This window comes from Scophthalmus maximus, chromosome 19 (assembly GCF_022379125.1).
Source record: "Scophthalmus maximus strain ysfricsl-2021 chromosome 19, ASM2237912v1, whole genome shotgun sequence".
NCBI classification, from domain to species: Eukaryota; Metazoa; Chordata; class Actinopteri; order Pleuronectiformes; family Scophthalmidae; genus Scophthalmus; species Scophthalmus maximus.
The window spans coordinates 8,704,876-8,723,566 of NC_061533.1; the positions used below are offsets into that span (position 1 = coordinate 8,704,876).

Genomic DNA, 18,691 nt, shown 5'->3' on the forward strand with positions numbered 1-18,691 from the left:
AGCTATACCACATTTTCATCTATGAACTATGAAGACAATGTCCAGAGAATCAGGTCCAGACACTGTTCTGAGTTTTCCTTTCACAACTTCAACAATAAACTGGAGATTGTCTGTGCGAGACTATTGGCCATACTCTGTTTGATTGAGAAGACGGGATAGAAATTTGCTCTGACAGTTGTTTGTTTTAATAGGGAGCGCGTGGGGAAAAGCCCATTTAATGTCCAATTCAATGTAACAGATATTTACGTTCACAGATGAAGCTCCTCTGGGAAATGTGGAGGAAAGCTCAGGGTTACAGTGCGTGTGTGCAAACTGCTTGTATCTGTCCCTCTCCTCACCTTGACGAAGAAGTTCCTCTCAATGCGTCTGTCCTCTTTTTTTGTTGACAGCCAGCGCTCACATAGGAACATGTACACCTCCTCTGTTTCCAGATCCAGCACCTCCACCTGGTCCAGGTACCAGTCCGCCCCCATCATGGAGTTGTCGTGACGAATATGAATCTTAAACACTTGCCCCAGATCCACGGCCTCAATGGAGAACTTGTCCACCTGAGGGGCAGAGAGATTGTCAAGCAGAAAATACATGTAATATATATATAAACATGTCACATATGTCCCCACGTACCGCTCCTCTCTCGAACTTGTTCTTGTTGCTCTCAGATTTGGCGAGTTTGCGCTCTCCTGTGTCTCCCAGGTCGCCGTAGATGGTGAGGAAAACGTTGGCGTCGGTCCCTGCACCGCTGGTATCTCCTGTCCGCACGGACACCGTGTACGTGTGAACTGTGGTGGGAGAAGAAATCAAGAATGAACTACGTAGTTGTACACTTTGTTTTCTCACAATTTAGTTTTCATTAGTAAACTAATGTTTCTATATCCAGTCATCCCAAAATAATTTGTATATTGCCATATGTCATACTTTTCCCTTACAGCTTTTAACATCACGACCAGATTACTTCTGGCCCTCGTGTCTTTTCTGCCTTTCTTAATGTTTTCCACGCGTGTCTACACATATTTCCTATTCTCGAGTGCCTCCATTGCTCGTGTTTCCTGTGATCCAGCTGCAACACTTAGTCGGTAGCGGAGTTGAAGTTTAAAGTAGCGTGAAAGGGAAATGCTACGCCACCAGTATCTCGAATTTATACTTCACAGTACTTGACTAGGTGCACTTCAATCAGAGTGAACCCACTTTCCAAAGCGTCCTCCACTTCTGTTTCGGTCGTCTTCAGCGTCCCGTCCCTGAGGAGTTTCTGTGTGATGATGTCCGAGGGGACCAACTCCCTCACCGTCTCCCCGTCATCTTCAGACTTGGCCAGCCAGCACTCACATGGGAAAATGGTTGTCTCCGAACCCTGCCATTGAACACAGACACGTCACCAAGCTGGGCCCAACTGTGTACTGTGTAAGGAAAGTACACCTGACTCTGAGAGATGTGTGAGCCAACAGGTGGTATATTATTAACCTGTCACCCGTTTAGAGACAGCATAGACAAGGAAACTCTTAATGATGCACTTATTGACCTCGATGTTATCTCAAGTGTTTTGTTTTTTTTCTACCTTGCCTTTCCTGAGCTGTCGCCTGATCTCCACCCTGTCGAGGTGCCATCCCGGGTTGGTTCCCTTGTTGTCGTGTCCTATCCGGATCTTCTCTATGACTTCGCCGACATCCTCCAACTGGCAAAAAGCAACACAGTTATTTGAAGAGCTGCAGCCGCTGTCTCCAAGGGCGTCCTGGTCCAAATCGACACGCTCACCTCCACAATGAACATGTCCTCAGCTCCCCTCTCAAAGTACAGACGTCTCTCTCTCTTGTTGACGCACAGGTGCTTCTGCTGCGTGCACACTCCCTTACGGCCGTACAAGACTATGAACACGTCAGCGTCTGTTCCCGCACAGAACACATCGCTGGTGTAGATCTTTATCTCATAGGGCACAACTGAACAAAAACAAAACGAACAGAGGGAGAGGGGACAGGTTTGATTGAGTATAATATTAGGTCCAATTTTGTAAACCTTTAAAATTTCTCTCAACCAAAATTTAGAGGGACATATTTCACAAAGGTATACTATAAATATCCTTAATTAGGTATTTTTATGCAATATACATACATACATATTTAATAAAATAAGATGATCACTATGGAATTAACGAATTAGGAGCTAGGATGAGAGAGTCCCATTTTTGTGTTAAGTGGCACATTTATATTTCTCAAGATGCCTTAATATTTGCAGTAATAATATTACTATAATATTATGCTTATCAAGATTAAAATGACACGCTGTAAAAGGAAGTGGAGAGGCAACGTCTCCTTTCGCAATGATGAAGATTGTAGGGTGTGTCTTGGTCTTTTTTAAATTGGAAAATGGAAAAACAGTATATGCAGCGCTGCGAAATGAACTGCTTCAGTAGAAGTTGCTGCTGAAGAAGTAGCACCCGGGTGTGACGTTTCAAAAGGGCCTCCGCAGCGGCATGATAACATTTACAGATTGCACCAGTGCGTCAGTGCCGTGACGAGCACCCTTCATCAGGTGGAGCGCCTTCGACACATTTCACACACCGTCAGCTGAGCAAGATTAGCACAAAGCACACTTACAGGAAGATTTCTAGGAGTGCTTTGCCACCGTCACCAATGGATTTGAGCATTTGTTCCACGGCTCTTCACTCACATGGCATGTAGAGTTCGGTCTGCAGCTCGGCAGGATAGAGATCCCTCACTAAGGCCCCGTCATCCTCTCCCTTGTCCAACCAGCGGCCACATGGGAAGCGCAGTCTCTGACCCTGCGAGGCCGCGTCGATCTCGACCCAGTCCAAGAACCAGCCAGGCGAACCCCCTGATATTGGACAGTCATTTTTTTTTACATTCATGTGCAGTGTACTCTTCGGGACTTCTTATTTGTGGTCTGTAGAGCCTTTTTTCGTTCCCCACCTGAGTTGTCGTGTCCGATTCGGAGCTTTTCCAGATCGCCCAGGTCCACTGCCTCCACGGTGAACTCATTGATCATCCCCTGTTCAAACTTGTTCTTGTAGTTCTTACAAGCCTTTAGGTTGATGATCCCTGTGAGAGACATGATTTTGAACTTTTTTTATTCAAATTTGTTGCCATTTGTTTAGCCGGTAACACACAGCATGAGTCTGCCACATCTACGCCAGGATGTTGGTAGAAGGTACAGCGTCTCACCTGTGTCGTCATTTTCCCCAAAGAGGATGGCGAAGACGTTGGCATCGGTCCCGGCATACTTCTTTTCTCCGGTTTTGATTTTGATAGTATACGTAGTAGACATGGCTGTAAGATAAACTTAACAGGTCAGAGTTCTGATCCTTCTCATCTTCACACAAATACACGAGTCCAGCTTTGCTCCCATCTACGCCTGCATGTTTCCCCAGCATTTAGATAAATAATTCAACAGCGGCTCCCTTTCATCTACTTCTACTGAGATATGAAGCAGCTTTGAAACTGTGTTACATTTCTGCTCCAGCCCGAGCGTGGCGGCTGTCCCCTCCTCATCCTCGTCCTGCCTCATGAAGGCCTCGTCCACAGGCACCAGCTCTCTCGCTATCTGCCCGTCGTCCTCGTCCACTGCGAGCCAGCGGTTACAAGGGAAATAGTACCTGCAGATGCAGAAAAAAGAAAAGGCCCTCTGATCACAACTTTAACTCAAAAACTGCATGCTGTTACATCACCACCAGTTTGTTTTTATGCCTGTTTCACCAACGTTGTATCATCCTTCGTGTCCACGATCTCAACACGATCCAGGTACCAAGATGAATGAGACTTGGTGTTGTCATGACGGATCCGTAGCTTCTTCAGAGGACCCAGATCAATAGCTGTCACTATGAAAACATCCTCCTGCAAAACGTGGCAACCACAGATACTCTTCTGTTACAGACAATACTTTTTAAAAGTTTAATTTGATAACGCAAAGTGAAGACAGGCTGGAAACGTAAGGTAAGAGGAAAAGGTGGAATCACACCCTCTAAGCAACAGGTGTCATAATACAGTGTAATACAAGTGAAAGACTTGTTTTCAGTCATAGAATTCATTAATAGTAAATGTACATATTTTAACAAAATGTATTTATTGTAAAAATGTAAGTACCCATTGTGCAGAATGGAGATTTCATTATTACATTAGATTATTATATGTAATTCTTAGAACAGAAACATTAATGCGTAAGCTGCATTTAATACTCATAATGTTAAGTTTTTTTTATGGTGTTGTGCGGAACAATATATTTACTGAACATACATGATGTTCAATACAACAACAGCTTTAACTACCAAATTAGTGGGGGTTAAAGTTCTCTCCAATATCAAGAGTGAGCCTTTAATCTTCTTTAGTGTCCACATAAATAGCACATTCCATCAATTATCCATTTATATAATCACTACTTGCTCATTTCTGTCTGAAATAAACGCTGCGTGTGTGGCTGTTTCCTCTAAGCGAGCCTCCAGACTAAAAGCCACAGTGGCTTTTAATCTGTGAAGAAATGAAGCCTAATTGTCTGTGGACATGGGTTTTGTGTTCATACAGAAGCAGGTGTGATGCAAAGATGAATAATTAACTGGTTTTGGATTAAGTAATGAGTAAGTGGGACAGGTTCACTGACACAGAGTCACAGCTGGCTCGCCTGCAGGAGAGATGGTAATCCTACCAGAATACACCCCCACCCACACCTCAGCGTAGGGCTCATGTTGCATGGAAGTGCTTGAGTCTTTGACTAACTGATGCTTAATTTCCAGAAGGATACCCTTCTGGGAAAGTGGGTACAATTGTGCGGCCCAAATGAAAAATGCATATTGTTTAAAATTTGAAATCCACGCTCAATTAAACATTTCAAATGGGAGTCGACTCCACCGCTAGCTGTTTTTTTATGTTCTTGGTTTATGGATCTAAGTTAATGCAAGAGTATAGGCCTAACAGATAGTAACAGAAATAATGTATTTTCATTCCCTGCAACTTTTTATAAATCCAATTCCTTGGGTTTCTCCCTTTTATCTTCAGCAGTTTGATCTCATCATACCTGCGCCCGCTCAAATTTGTTGAGGTTGTCCGAGTTCTTCAGGTAGCGCTCTCCGGTGTCTCCGTTTTCCCCGTAAATATTGATGAAGACATTAGCGTCAGTCCCAGCTCCCAGCATGTCACCAGTGAAGACACACACTTCATAGGTGTTGACTGTCAGACAATACAAGGGATGAGTTACTAACAGCTCTTTAACCTGTCACATGCGGAACTGTCGGTCAGGAAACTGTGTCAAATCAAAACCATGTCCGGAACATCAAAACCGACCGGCACTGAGAAATTGACACCGATGTGTGTCGGGGTTTAGTACAAATTATAAAAATGGAGCAGGTAGCCAATGATATCGATGCATATGTCTCTGTGTGCACAATACTTATACTTCATTTAGAACACACAACATGCGGGACTGGAAAGTGCTGTGGCAAATAAAAAAAAAGTGAAGACAGGCTGGAAATGTAAGAGGGAAAGGTGGAATCACACCCTTTATATTAGCAAAAGTGGCAATAATCCAGTGTAGTACTCAATTGAAAATGTGAATTGGGGGGAAAACTTAGGTCCGAATAACATTTTGGAGCAGCATTAAGAAACGTGTGCAACAAGTGTATAGTACTGCGTGTTTTTTGACATGGGTCTCACTTGTAGGCAACCTAGCAGTAGATGAATGTGGTGGTTACAAGGACAGAAGCCGCCTGTTTTGCCCTCAGACTTTCAACACTTCTCTCTTCGAAGTCCAACATTACATTTAGTCATGTTTATTTTGTACCTTCCAGCTCCTCTGCATCCTCGGGCAGCAGCTCCACCACCAGCTCGCCGTCCTCCTCTCCCCCGGCCAGCCAGCGTGAACAGGGGAAATGATACGTGAGCACCACCTCCTGCATCTCCTCGCCTCCCTCTTCGTCGTCGTCCTCCCCACCCTTCTTCTTTTTCTTCTTCTTTTTCTTGTCCTCCTTCTTCTTCTCTTTGGGCACCAAGGCCATGATCAAGTGTTTGACGTCCACGGATTCCAGGAACCAGCCGGATCCGATCCCTGAGTTGTCGTGACCGATGCGGATCTTGAAGACCTTCCCCACATCTTTGGCATTCATCTGGGGAACAGTTGCAATGTTTCAACTCCACATGGAACATCTGGATGCCAACTTTTGACTTTGGCACTGAGTTGCCTTTTGCAGCCATTAATAGCATGAAATCCAAGCTTAGATACCTTGAATATTTCTGTGGTGTTCCGCTCGTAGTTGTTGGACCTGCTTTCGAGCCTGATAACTTCTGTCTTCCCCTTGTCTCCAAAGATCTGGATGAACACTCTGGCATTGGTGCCAGCGAACATCACATTTCCAGTCACTACCGTTACCTCATAGTTAATCACTGGAAAATATAAATTGACAAAGGTCTAATGACAAAGGAATCATTTTTGGTCGGTGGTAGTGTTAATGCATATTCCACAAACAAACACAGACACACAGTATGTAAGCATGAAGCATTTACAAGACTTGTCAGTACATTAGTTAAAAGAAAGTAATAATAAGAGAACATTTGTAAAATAATATAAGAACAACAGCACAACACACAGTACTATACAATATTTCCCAATATTCCTTGAGAAAATAGTGACTGATATAGTGCAGATATTGAAAAGATGCTCACATTTTTATGTTGATTTAAAGGACACCAAGATTTGAGCCTTGATATACTGAACCACATGGACATAAATCAGACCATGTGTGTGTGTGTGTGTGTGTGTGAGTTCTGATGGTGCCTACATTGTTCCATGTCCAGGATCTCGCTTGGGTAAATCTCCACCTCCGTCTTGCCGTCGGCCTCATCCTTGCACAGCCAGCGGTGACTGGGGAACATGTACTGCCTTCCGTGGACTGGAACCAAAATCTGAACGCTGTCCAAGAACCAGCCGGCACGCATGCCTTCATTGGTGTGGCCGATCATCAGACGGTTGATCTGGAAAAAGGATTAAATGGATGACACTATGGATAAACATTGATTCAAAAGCACCTTTACACAACATAGGTGACCCCAGAATGAGCTCAGCGTTCATGTCTTCTGTGTCACCTGTCCAATGTCAAAGGTTTCCACTGCGAAGATGTCAATGCGACCCGTCTCAAAGTAGTTCCCCAGGTTGTTGGCGGAGACCACCAGCAGTATCTTACTGGTGTCGCCTTTCTCCCCGTAGAGCTTGACGAACACGTTGGAGTCTGAGCTGCCGCCAGGGATGTTCCCCGTCTTTATGGCGATGTGATAGTCAATGTCTGACACAGAGAGATAGAATATGAGCTTCATAATCAGGGCTCAGACATTAATGTTTCGAATAAAGAGCACTAGGACTTACTGTAAAGACGCTGTCCATCTGTGAATGGAACCAACTCTCTAACAATCTGTCCATCATCCTCATTGCGATCCAGCCACCTGCACAAAACATTCAATAATCAAAGTCTCATCTCATCTGTTACACACACACACACACACACACACACATACACACACACAGAAACACATTGCAGCAAATGTCCAGCTCAGATTTAATCTGTATTCACACTGCGACTAATGCACCTGTTGCAGGGGAACTCTACTGCGCCCTCAGCCTGTCCCTCCTCTCTCACAATCACTTTATCAAGGAACCAGCCACAGCCGCCACCTTTTCCGTCATGTCCAATCCTCACCCTGCGGATCTGCCCGAGGGCTACTGCCTCCACTATGAACTCATCCATCTAGAAAGACAACAATTTTTTTTTTAACAAACAGCATTACATTTTGATGCCATCATATGTGCCAAACAGAGGAATATATGGGGAAGAACAAGTGGCAGATAACATGAATCAACAGATATTCCCACCAGGAAAGTCTACTTTAGTTGTGATTAGAGAGTTAAGACTCCATAATGTGTCATCATTGGCATCGATGCCGGGGACAGGAAACAGCATGCTACAGCAGCAGCTCATTGGGTTGATTAAAATCATGCTGATTACTTTTATTATAATTATCAATAGCTCCAGTCTGGGGAAGAGAAAATTATAGGTTTAATGCTCATTGAATGCAGAGTTGTGATTTTTAAACAGAAAGAAACAAAATCCATGAGGCATATGAGAAAAGTTATTCCCTCCCGAAATCTCACTAGGCTCTACATTATGTCTAACACTGATGTTCTGAAAGAACCCACGTTTCCTTTCTCGAACTTGTTGATGTTGTTTTTGCAGTTGACCAGCTGCCGGTCTCCGGTGTCGCCCTGGTCTCCAATCAGGTTGAGAAAAACAGACGCATCTGTGCCGCTGCCGCCAACCGTCCCCGTGCAAACGGTCACCCTGTATTTTAACACTGCAGAGAATAATAACACGTCAAGTTGTCTCCTCTGAATTTGGCAAAGCTGATAGGTTTAGCTCCTGGTGAATGCAGGTGTGTGTGTACAAACAGGGCAGTGGCTCAGCGATCACGTCTCCGCAGGCAGGAAGCTCCCTCACCACCTCGTTGTCATCTTCATTAGTGTCCAGCCACCGCTCACATGGAAACTTGTACTTTTCCTTTGTTAATGTCTTCAACAGAGTTGCCTAATAAGAAAAAACACAAAGCCTGTTTGACTTCATGTGTGAGGTATGTTTAGATACAGGGTTGAATCCCTTAATATCATCTGAGCCTTTAATATTCAAAAATGTCTGTTCAGAGGGGTCTAAACTGCATAATTATCCTAATTTCCATGTAAATTTGCATACCTATACATTTTCATATATAGGATTAATACGATTAATATAGAGTCAGAAAACAACTATTGTGTAATAATCAGAGAGCAGTGAGCCGTGAATTTTTTCTCATGTAATATGTGAAATAATTATTTTATTCACCTTGCTGAGATGCCATCCTGCAAAGGGATTTCTCTTCTCATGCCAGATACGAAATTTGGTCAATTTCCCCAAATCAGGCAGCTCAACCTGCAAGTCCACATCAAGAGAAAATCAGTTCCCTCACACCCCCCTCATTTGAATCATAGATCTGAATAGTTGTCAACCATTAATAACAGATAATAATGTACGTAGTACTAAATTATATGGTAGGCTACATACCATGAATCTGTCCACCTGTCCCTGCTCAAAATTGTCAGTTTTGTTTTCCAGCCGGATCTCGTCTGACTTGCCCTTCTCCCCGTACACCTGGAAAGAGATATCTGCGTCGCTCCCTGCGCCGGCTAGATCTGACGTCCAGATCCACAAGGACCAGGGATGCTCTGAGAAGTCAATACACAATGTTTGATCCAGAAGCTATGTCATGGTTTGTTACATCCCACATCAGAAAACTGGTCTCCTATTATATTCATCATTGTTTATTGTGACTGAGAGGTCCACACTAATACTCCTACAGTGTACTCAGTACTCATTGTTACATGTGTACTCAGCAGTCATTACTACATTATTACATGAGTACTCAAAAGTCATAATATTATTACATAAATACTCAATAGTCGTTACTACATTATTACAAGTGTACTCACTAGTTGTTACTACATTATCGCATGTGTACTCTGTAGTTGTTAGTTCATTATCACACGTGTCAGTGGTCATTACAACATTATTATATGAATACTAAATAGTAACAACAACATTATTACTAAGTACTAAGCAGTCATTGCCATATTATCACATGATTACTCAGTAGTCACTATTACATCATTACATTATTACAAATACTCAGCACTAATGGGTCGGACCATCACGATGACAAGTTCTGTCCACAGACAGACAGAAAACCTCCCAAACTGCCTTAGTACCAGTTCTCACTACAGTAGCTGTCTCCGGGAAAGTTTTGCCAACATAACACACGAGAAAGTACAGTAAATTGAGACTGTAAATATCTGATGATGGAATTAAAAAGTTTAAAAGTTTTTGCTCAGGTCTTCTTTCAGGAAAAAGAAAAAGAAAATGACAACACTTACTGCTGATGCTGCTGACTGGCCATCATTTTTGACATTGAACTTACTCTTCTGTCTCTTCTGCCTGAGAGAGACCATCTCATAGAGTTCTCTCTCTATCAGTCCGTCTCCCTCCTTCTCGTCCAGCCATTTACTGCACGGGAACGTCTGCTCGATCCCTGTGAATGGACAGTACACCACCACCTCCGATAACAAAGAACGAAAACATTGATTCAGCTGAATTAAATTCACAGTAAATTAACAGGCCGTAGTGTTTGCATGTACCGTACGTGTACATGTATGTTCAATGTACCTTCTCGCAGTACCAGCCAGCACTGACTCCTTCGTTATCATGTCCAATGGTGACTCTGCTGAGGGGACTGAGGAGCGCAGCGATCTCGACATTAAAGATGTCCGTCAGGTCCCGCTCAAACTTCCCTCCCTCTAAAAACACCTGGACGAAATGCATGAGAGAAAAAGTTATAGAGTTCGTAGAGTGGTTTGAGACAGAGCTGCATCATCCAACTACTGCCCGACCATTGAGCAATTTGAGGTCTCATACTCATCACCTCATCGTAAATGTGACCGCATTCGATGAAGGTTTTAGGGGGGAACATTCTCTTCAGTCCTCTGTTTCAGTGTAAGCACAGAAGACTGAAGACTTGGACTTCTGTCCAACAGTTTAGCACAAGTTTAAACTAAAGTCTTTCATAAACGAATTGGTTCCATCGACTGGTTCCTTTGAAAGGCTTTACACGACCAAGCCTATATTTATATCAAGGATTTATTAACTCCCTATGAGCTTGGGCACCACGTTAGATCAGCTGATAGGGGACTTCTGATAATTCCCAGATCTGTGACTGAAGACTACAGGGCCTCAAGCTTTGGAATTATTTACCAGTTGATATAAGACGTGCTAAATCTGTAACTGCTCTTCAGATATTTTCTTAAAATGTTGTTTAAAATGTTCTTATTGTTGTTTTATGCTTTTGTGAAGCACTTTGTAACTTTGTTGAGAGAAGGGCTTCACAAAGAAGCTTCTTCCTCTAATTATTATTATTATAAAGCTTATTGTCAAGATTTTAAACAGCAGCAACTAAATGCTTCTATTGACTGTAATGAGTCATTTGTTAGCTCAAAAATATGCAAATGCGATGTGAAATGTCACCAAACTAAAACAGATTTTGCCTGCCATTCTACTAGGCTGTTAAAACTTAACATAGAAAAAGAATGACTGGCTTCTTTAAAAACTCCAAATTGCTGCAGCCTTGTTCTTTAACCCAAGTTGGCCTCTCTTGTCCACAGTATCTTCCCATTACCTGGCCGCTGTTCCTCGTGCCTTTCGAGCCGTGCATCACGATGTGGATCTTGGAGTTTGTCCCGGCTCCTCTGATGTTTCCTGTCACAATCTGGACGTTGTACACGATACCTGGCGGGTACGGTTACATGTCAGGCTATCACAGGCTCTGCCAGCGGGTCATTACGGTTCATACCCCCTGAGCAACTGAGCAGGATTTAGTCAGCCAGATCCAAGCATTGATAGCTTCACAGAAGAATCAATGATTACACAGAGCAGGATTTTTGGCAACTTGAACAGAAAAGAAAGTCTTTTCTTTTGAGAACAAGCAACGAATTATCTTGGTATTAGAAGTGGGTAATTATTTCAAAATGAGGCAAATCGTTTGGAGAAAAACAGCCAGGTATTGAACTAATTTCCATCCTTTCCGTGACTGCATTTGCTGACGTGGAAGATGAAGAGTATGTGAGGTACTTACATTTTAAAAAGACATTTCTGTGAAATTTTAGCCTCACCTGTGGGCTGGCTCCCCCCGACCAAAACATCCCTCTGGATCTTCCCATCATCCTCATCGATGGCAAACCAGCGATTAACTGGGAATTCATACACTATTTTGTTTCCCATATCGTCCACAACCACCTGTTTAAAAAGGAAAGAATTAAAAAACCCTAATCACAGCAAACGTGTGATGGAGATCTGTGAAATATGAGGTTATGAAAAGTAAAAGTTAGAGACGCCGTTTGTGTCAGGGGCAGTCTGATTGGACACAGTGATGATGATGAGTGGTCTGCTTTATTTCCATTTTAAGGTGCCATGAATTTTAGACTCTAGATCTTATTGCAGGCAAAATGTAATATATAATGGTTTATTGGCAGCTAATGAATTTATAAACTGTAAATACTGTATAGACTAATTTATTTCTATACTATGTCTCCCACACAACAGCAGAGACCACATGAGAGAACAGCGTATGATTAATTTTGCTGTCACTGCTGATCTTTGGTGTCAGTCTGTGCTACAGCAGATCTACCGACTCGTCCGTTTGGTGTAAAGTAATCCCTTAATGGGGCTTGGTCTCCCTTTACACAGAGGGTAGAATGACGACATGTGTGTCCCCTGTGCGTGCATGCCTGTGTGTGTGTGTGTGTGTGTGTGTGTGTGTGTGTGTGTGTGTGTGTGTGTGTGAGCTTGTGCAAGTACGCGTCTGTCTGAATGAACTCATCCCTTGTTTGTGTTGGAGGAGCAGGGACACGAGTTGCAGATGAGAAGACTGAGGGTGCGTGTAGACGTATAACTGAGCAGAATGAGGTACAGTAAGACTCTAAGACAGAGGCTCTGCTTTAAGATCAGGTACTGAAAAACCCCTTTAACATACACATGATGTAACCAATGAAAGTTAACGCATGTTATTCTGTCATCCTCTGTCTTCAGATGTGACGAAGGGGCGTCGGTTCTGTCCGTGTCCGTGTTTTACCTTGTCCAGGAACCATCCTGCTGAGGAGCCTTTGTTATTATGGCCGATGGTGATCTTCCTCACTTTGCCCAAATTCGGAGCCTCGATGGTGAACTTGTCCTCCGTACCCTTTTCAAAGTTATTTTTGTCATTGTCGAGGCGCCTCTCCCCTAAAATAATAATAATAAAAAAAATTGTAAACCAGAGTCAGAGTGAAAAATGGGGATTTCATGTGTAACCTGTTGCTCTGTTAGTTACCTGTGTCTCCAAACTCCCCAAAGATATTGATGAAGACATCTGCATCTGTTCCACTGCCTTTTACATCTGCAGTGATAACGCTCACCACATACTTGTTATCTAGAAATAAAAAAAAAACCCACAAGCTTTATAGAACAGTTCAGAAAACAAAATGGAGATGCTACAAATACATTCACTTAGAGATTCACATCTGTGTATACGTACATTTGGGAATGTCCATGGGGTCCATGCTGCCCAGCAGGTCTCGGACACAAAGGCAATCTCCCTCCGTCTTACTTAGCCAGTTGTTGCAAGGAAAGTAAAACCTCAAGTGAGGCCTGATCACATCTGTCACCACCACTCTGTCCAGGAACCAGCTGGCGCTCAGGCCGGTGTTGTCATGCTCAATCCTGGAGGAACAGAACAATAGCATCTCAATAAATGTGTCTATTTCTTCCTGCAAATGAATTCAGGGGATGGATACAAAACTTCCCTAAATCTGATCCAGATTCAAAGATGTCTGGCCTGGGTCAAACTAAAAAGCTCTTAATACTCGAACAGTGCTATGCTGAATATTAATGAAGGAAAGCAGGATTAGGGATGAACTGTTTGAGTCTAACGAACCTTATCTTTTTCAAAGGTCCAACATTGTGGGTTCTGATTCTGAACACATCGGTTTTGGCCCTTTCGAAGGCTGTGCGACTCCTGAAATCACAAAACAGTGAACATATCAGGAGCCACCCTGAGTTTCTTTACTTTTTCAATCATCAAACTCGTAACCACAAAATAAAGGCAAAGGGTTCAACCAGGAAAGTGTTTGGCAAGTGAACTGTGGGAAAATTAGAAACATTTCCACATTCACTTCTGGTGCATGATGAAACATAAAAGCAAACGTTTGACAAAATCATGCAGCAAATCACGGCATTGCAAACCTATTGCATATCTACTGCACAACCACCACCACTGTATTAAGAAATACGTAAATACCTCTTTTCTGTGCTGTTCGAGTCGAGGGGGGGAAAAAACAACATGTGGGTGTTTACTGCCTCCAAAATATACGAAATAATATACAAAACTTTGCTTTTTATTTGATCCAACTGTTTTACATTAATTCCAAGTTCAGAAATCTATGAAGAAGACTTACTTGCTGGCCAGATGGGCTTTGGGGGTGATGCCATATTCGCCGAACAGAGTGACAAACACGTTGGCGTCAGTGCCTGCTCCTCTCTCATCACCCGTGATGGTCACCACTTCGTACACTGGACGGTTTAATGACATAATCCAAATGGAAGCAGGATGCGGTGCGTTACAAGGGACGTGTGGGCAGGATGGTGAAGGCAAAGTAGTGAATAGAAATAGAGGCCAATGTGCTAAAAGTTGTGATGGTTTAATTAACTCAAAATGGAAAATATATACTGAACCATGGCTCAAAAATCAAGGTGTGAATTTGAACCGTGAAGTTGGAGATTCGTAACACCCCTAGTATTAAAAGGCACAGTGCGATGTAAGGTCATGTATGGATTATTAGACAAAGGACACCACAATTCCAACATAGGAGCAGTTCACCAAATTGACTACTAAAAACAACCCGCCTGACATTTCTTCTCTGTAGCCGAGAGTCACTGTGTGTTTTGTGTCACTTTGGTAAGTAAAGTTTTTTTAGTAAGTAAAAAAATTGTTGATGTCAAAAAGCCAATCAAATTAAAATCTATTTTTCTTTTTTTTTTTTTACAATAGTTTCTTGAAAAACAATTCAATTAAATACAAAATGGGTTCGTAAATTTAAAAAAAATGTATAGTTAAATCAGATTAAAAGAAAATACTAAATAGGTTTAGATTTAATTGTCTTCATCTCACTGTAATGTAGGGTTAGAGATATTTACTATTCATCAACTTGTTGTACTTTGTGTAAGGAGTCACTTAATTGGGATATTTTTTTTCATTATTCCAGCTAGAGGCACAAATGAACTTTGGAGGACTAAGATGCTCTTACTGGGATGTTTAAAAAAACCCCTGTGCAAAGATAAGTGAGTGGCAGGTGTCACATAGCTATAGGTTGAAGTTAAACATACCGGAGATGCCTGGATACCACTTCACTCAGTATAATGTTACCATGAACATTAAACTAAAGCGTGAGCCACTCAGAGAGCTGCAATTAAGGATTCACCGCTCGTCTGGGTGTCAGATGTCAAACAAAACTTACATCAAATTGCTCTCGAATGAATGCCTCTCTCTCTGTTGTGGATATTTTAATTGTGTCACATCCACCGCATGTATTTTGTGCATCGCACAAACATTTTACTCGCCTTTCTTTTTGTGATACTCGTCCTCGTAGTTCTCCACTTTCTCAGGCTCGTAGTTGCGAAGCTCATTCTCATAGATCTCAACGTAATTTTCCACCTTCTTCTTTTTGCCCTTTGTCTTCTTGGTGTCTTCATCACTCTCCCCTTTCACCGAACCTTTCTTCTTCTTTTCTTTCTTTTTCTTTTTCCCCTCCTCTTCGTCCCCAGCCACCGGGTCTTCCTCTTTGTCCTTCTTGGATTTTTTGTCTTCATTTTTGGATTTTTTATCCTTGGAGCCCATCTTGTCTTCGACCAAAGACGTCTTTGAGCCTTTCTTAGTGGCCTCTATCACATCAGGGAGTTGTCCCCTTCTCTTTTTACTCTTGGAGCCATTGTTGTTATCTTCATTATCTGACGATAGATTCTGCGACTCGCTGCTCAGCTCATCCCCAATCTCTTCTTTGGCTTTCTTCTTCTTCTTCCTGACCTTTTCTTTTTCTCTTCCCTTATCCTTTGTGCGCCTCACATCAGGCCCCGATGTGTCAGATTTGTATCCTTCTTCATCGCCCTCTTTGAACGTCTTGGTCTTCTTCTGCTTACTTTTCTTCTTGGGCTTTGGTTCCTGATCCTCCGAGTCCTCGTCATCCACATCTTCGGTTTCCTCCTCTGCTCTCTGGGTTGTTTTTTTCTTTTTTGTGGGCATCTTTAATTTATTTACTACCTCGTAACCGTAACCGATTCCAGTGTGTTCCGGTGAAACTTGATTAAACTGACCCGTGACTGTGCAGGAGTGACCCTCTGGCAGGACAGGTCCGAGTCAGGCAGCCGGGGGAAGCCCCTCTCTGCTTGACCTGACCTAATTAAAAATGATGATCTGCTCCTGGTCACCTGACCAGAGGAGGAAACCCTTTCTGCAAGTGGAGAGCTGCTAGAAAATTCCAAATGAGGTCATCCCTATCCCGCCCACTTAACGAAACAAACAACTAAGAGGAAACAGAGTGCCAAATGAAGTGATTATGACTTTACACAGGGAAATATCCAGGAGAGAATCAGACATGGTGTAGGCTGATGCAAGGAGCACTTTACATTCAACAGAACTAACTTGATGTATAGCAGGGTTGCAGGTAGAGTGTCAGAAAAATAATTAAGAAACGTAAAAGTAAAGTTGGGAAATGTCTATCTCACCATTTCATTTAATGTAGGCTGTATGGAATTTGGTCAAAGAATATAAACAATAACTGTAACAATAACTAACCTAAACAACTGTCGACTTACACAAAAGGCTAGATGGTGACTTGTATGTCAGTATAGCACAAATCTGTTTCTGGGCCTTTTCTGAGCAGAATCGTCCCAATGGCGTCACAGGACACTGGCGTAGGAGTTTGGATTATTAAAAATATAGCTCATGCATGTTCAGAATAAACCAGGTTAGTTCATTGTCAAACATACAACACCCTTTGTGTGTTTACCCTTACCTTGAGGTATCTCTGTTATTTGATAACCCTTCCACTGGCAGGTCCAGCACCGTGTGTAGGAGTTGGTGACATCTAGTGGTGACAATGTGTACAGTAACCAAATGAATACCTTCCAATCACGTTGGAGGACTCACATTGACCTTCAGGTAACGTATGAACATTAAAGGCCCTCCGCAGGACCAGTGTCTGGTTTGTCTGTTCTGGGCCGCTGTAGGATCATGACGATGCAAATATAAAGGGCTGATTCTAAGGTCAAGGAAACACAACAATTCTTAGTTTAGTAATTAAAAGACAATTATTAATCAAATATATTCCATTGCTGCCAATAGCACAGCCTAAATCCTATAATCTAATAATTTCTATACAAGGGAGGAAAGTGAAAAACGACTTTTTGTGAAGAAAGATATATATCATTTTATGGTACTTCACGTGTATTTCTATTTTCTGATTCTTAATATTCCACTTTTAATTTGACACCTTTATTCTCAGCGCTACAGTTACAAATTACAAACCAACATGATAAGCAGCCAGAGTTAAATGCTGTTATGTATCGATCACTCAGTATTAACAACCCATTCTTTAAATCTATTTTGTTGATGATACTTTTGCAATTTTGCTTGTAAATGAGTATTTTTACATCCTGGTGTCAGTATTTTGAAAGATCTTAATACTACTTCGACCTCTGCCATTTAGTACGACAACTTAAACTCCCAGGTCCTTAAATACAATAAGATAAATAATAAATACAAAAGAGAACTTCTGTCAAAATCAGCATAACATTTGGCACTATGCAAATAACAAAAATCTTCTGTAGGTGTGTGTGTGTGTGTGTGTGTGTGTGTGAGAGAGAGAGAGATTTTCGTCACAGCCAGCAGAGGGAGACACCTTCATTTGCATTAGGGTTAAAAGTTAATTATTGTTTGCAGCAGTACATATATTAATCAGAGGATGAGCAGACTTTTGAAAAGATAAACATTACAAAACACACCCTGCTACTTTTTTTTTCATGGAATATTCACAAAGCAAAATTTTACTCAGTTGTTACCCATACGATGGACACTATGAAACATATACATACAACATATACTCTTGGTATTCAAAGAAAAGAAGAAAAACACAAAAAATACAATTACAAAAGACAAACAATGTCGATACACTGAATATACTTAAAAAGTCTGTGTCATATGTTAAGTTTTTAATATGAACAGACCAAAATGGTAGAAAATGTATCATTGGGTCTACTGAACAATACACAATGCATACAAGTTATAATTGTAATTCAGAAAAAGCAATAAAAAGGCTTTATTCTGTCTTCATTTTCAGTCTAAAAATGTGTTTTTGTCTCCTCTTCTGTCATGTTTCCTTTGGCTGTACTCTGGACATTTTGCCAATGAATCTCTGGATGTTCTTCCTCTTCCTTGTCCTCATCTTCCTCCTTCTGTTTCCCTCCCCCCTGTCCTCCCCCTCGTACTCTTGTCTCTCTCTCTGGAGTGATTCATCCAAACTTGGAGCCCTCACTCTAAACACTCAGCTCTAATTTGGAATAATTCAACTGTTCAAATTTGCACCTGCGAGTTGTCAATTTAATGTTTTATTCCCGGAATTATGTCGTAATCACCCAAAAATGTTATTGCAGAAAGTGTTTTTGCAGAATTTGGTTAAGAGTTAAGAAAGAGATTTGGGTCAAAGCGTGTGCCATATTCCCCTTTTAGTGTCATATTCTTTTGCCTAAAATCCCCATCAGCAGATGATGTTCCAATATGCAATCTCAAATGTACACAAGAAAGTGATCCTTTAACTCTTTTTGCAGATGTATTTGGACTCCAAAGAGTAGATTAAAATGGATCATCAAATCAATTTAAAGAAACAGCTGTTACATAACATGACAAGAACAGTTAGACAAGGCAACTTGATGAGCCCCAAATCGACTCTTTGCTTTTTAAAGGAGAGGACAGTTTATCCCACTGTAACCTCTCTTATAGATGGGACTTTTAGGTAAGGAGACTGACATGCTGGTGAGATGCATATC

General features: G+C 41.9%; 1 protein-coding gene across 1 annotated transcript; it reads right to left on the reverse strand.

Annotated features, from left to right (window-relative positions):
- Nucleotides 1–2: 2 nt before the first annotated feature.
- loxhd1b (lipoxygenase homology PLAT domains 1b) lies at nt 3–14,183 on the reverse strand. The gene is made up of 32 exons (XM_047329299.1): nt 14,050–14,183; nt 13,530–13,610; nt 13,131–13,315; nt 12,927–13,025; nt 12,690–12,838; nt 11,731–11,854; nt 11,238–11,347; nt 10,232–10,372; nt 9,987–10,122; nt 9,077–9,237; nt 8,858–8,944; nt 8,431–8,566; nt 8,182–8,336; nt 7,575–7,732; nt 7,354–7,430; nt 7,077–7,273; nt 6,773–6,965; nt 6,217–6,377; nt 5,984–6,100; nt 5,779–5,833; nt 5,017–5,168; nt 3,709–3,842; nt 3,459–3,604; nt 3,174–3,278; nt 2,922–3,050; nt 2,662–2,826; nt 1,750–1,931; nt 1,553–1,669; nt 1,186–1,348; nt 625–779; nt 339–548; nt 3–26 (listed from the first exon to the last, which is right to left on the reverse strand). Exons 1-32 carry the CDS (start codon nt 14,181–14,183, stop codon nt 3–5), a joined length of 4,338 nt encoding a protein of 1,445 aa, XP_047185255.1.
- Nucleotides 14,184–18,691: the final 4,508 nt, after the last annotated feature.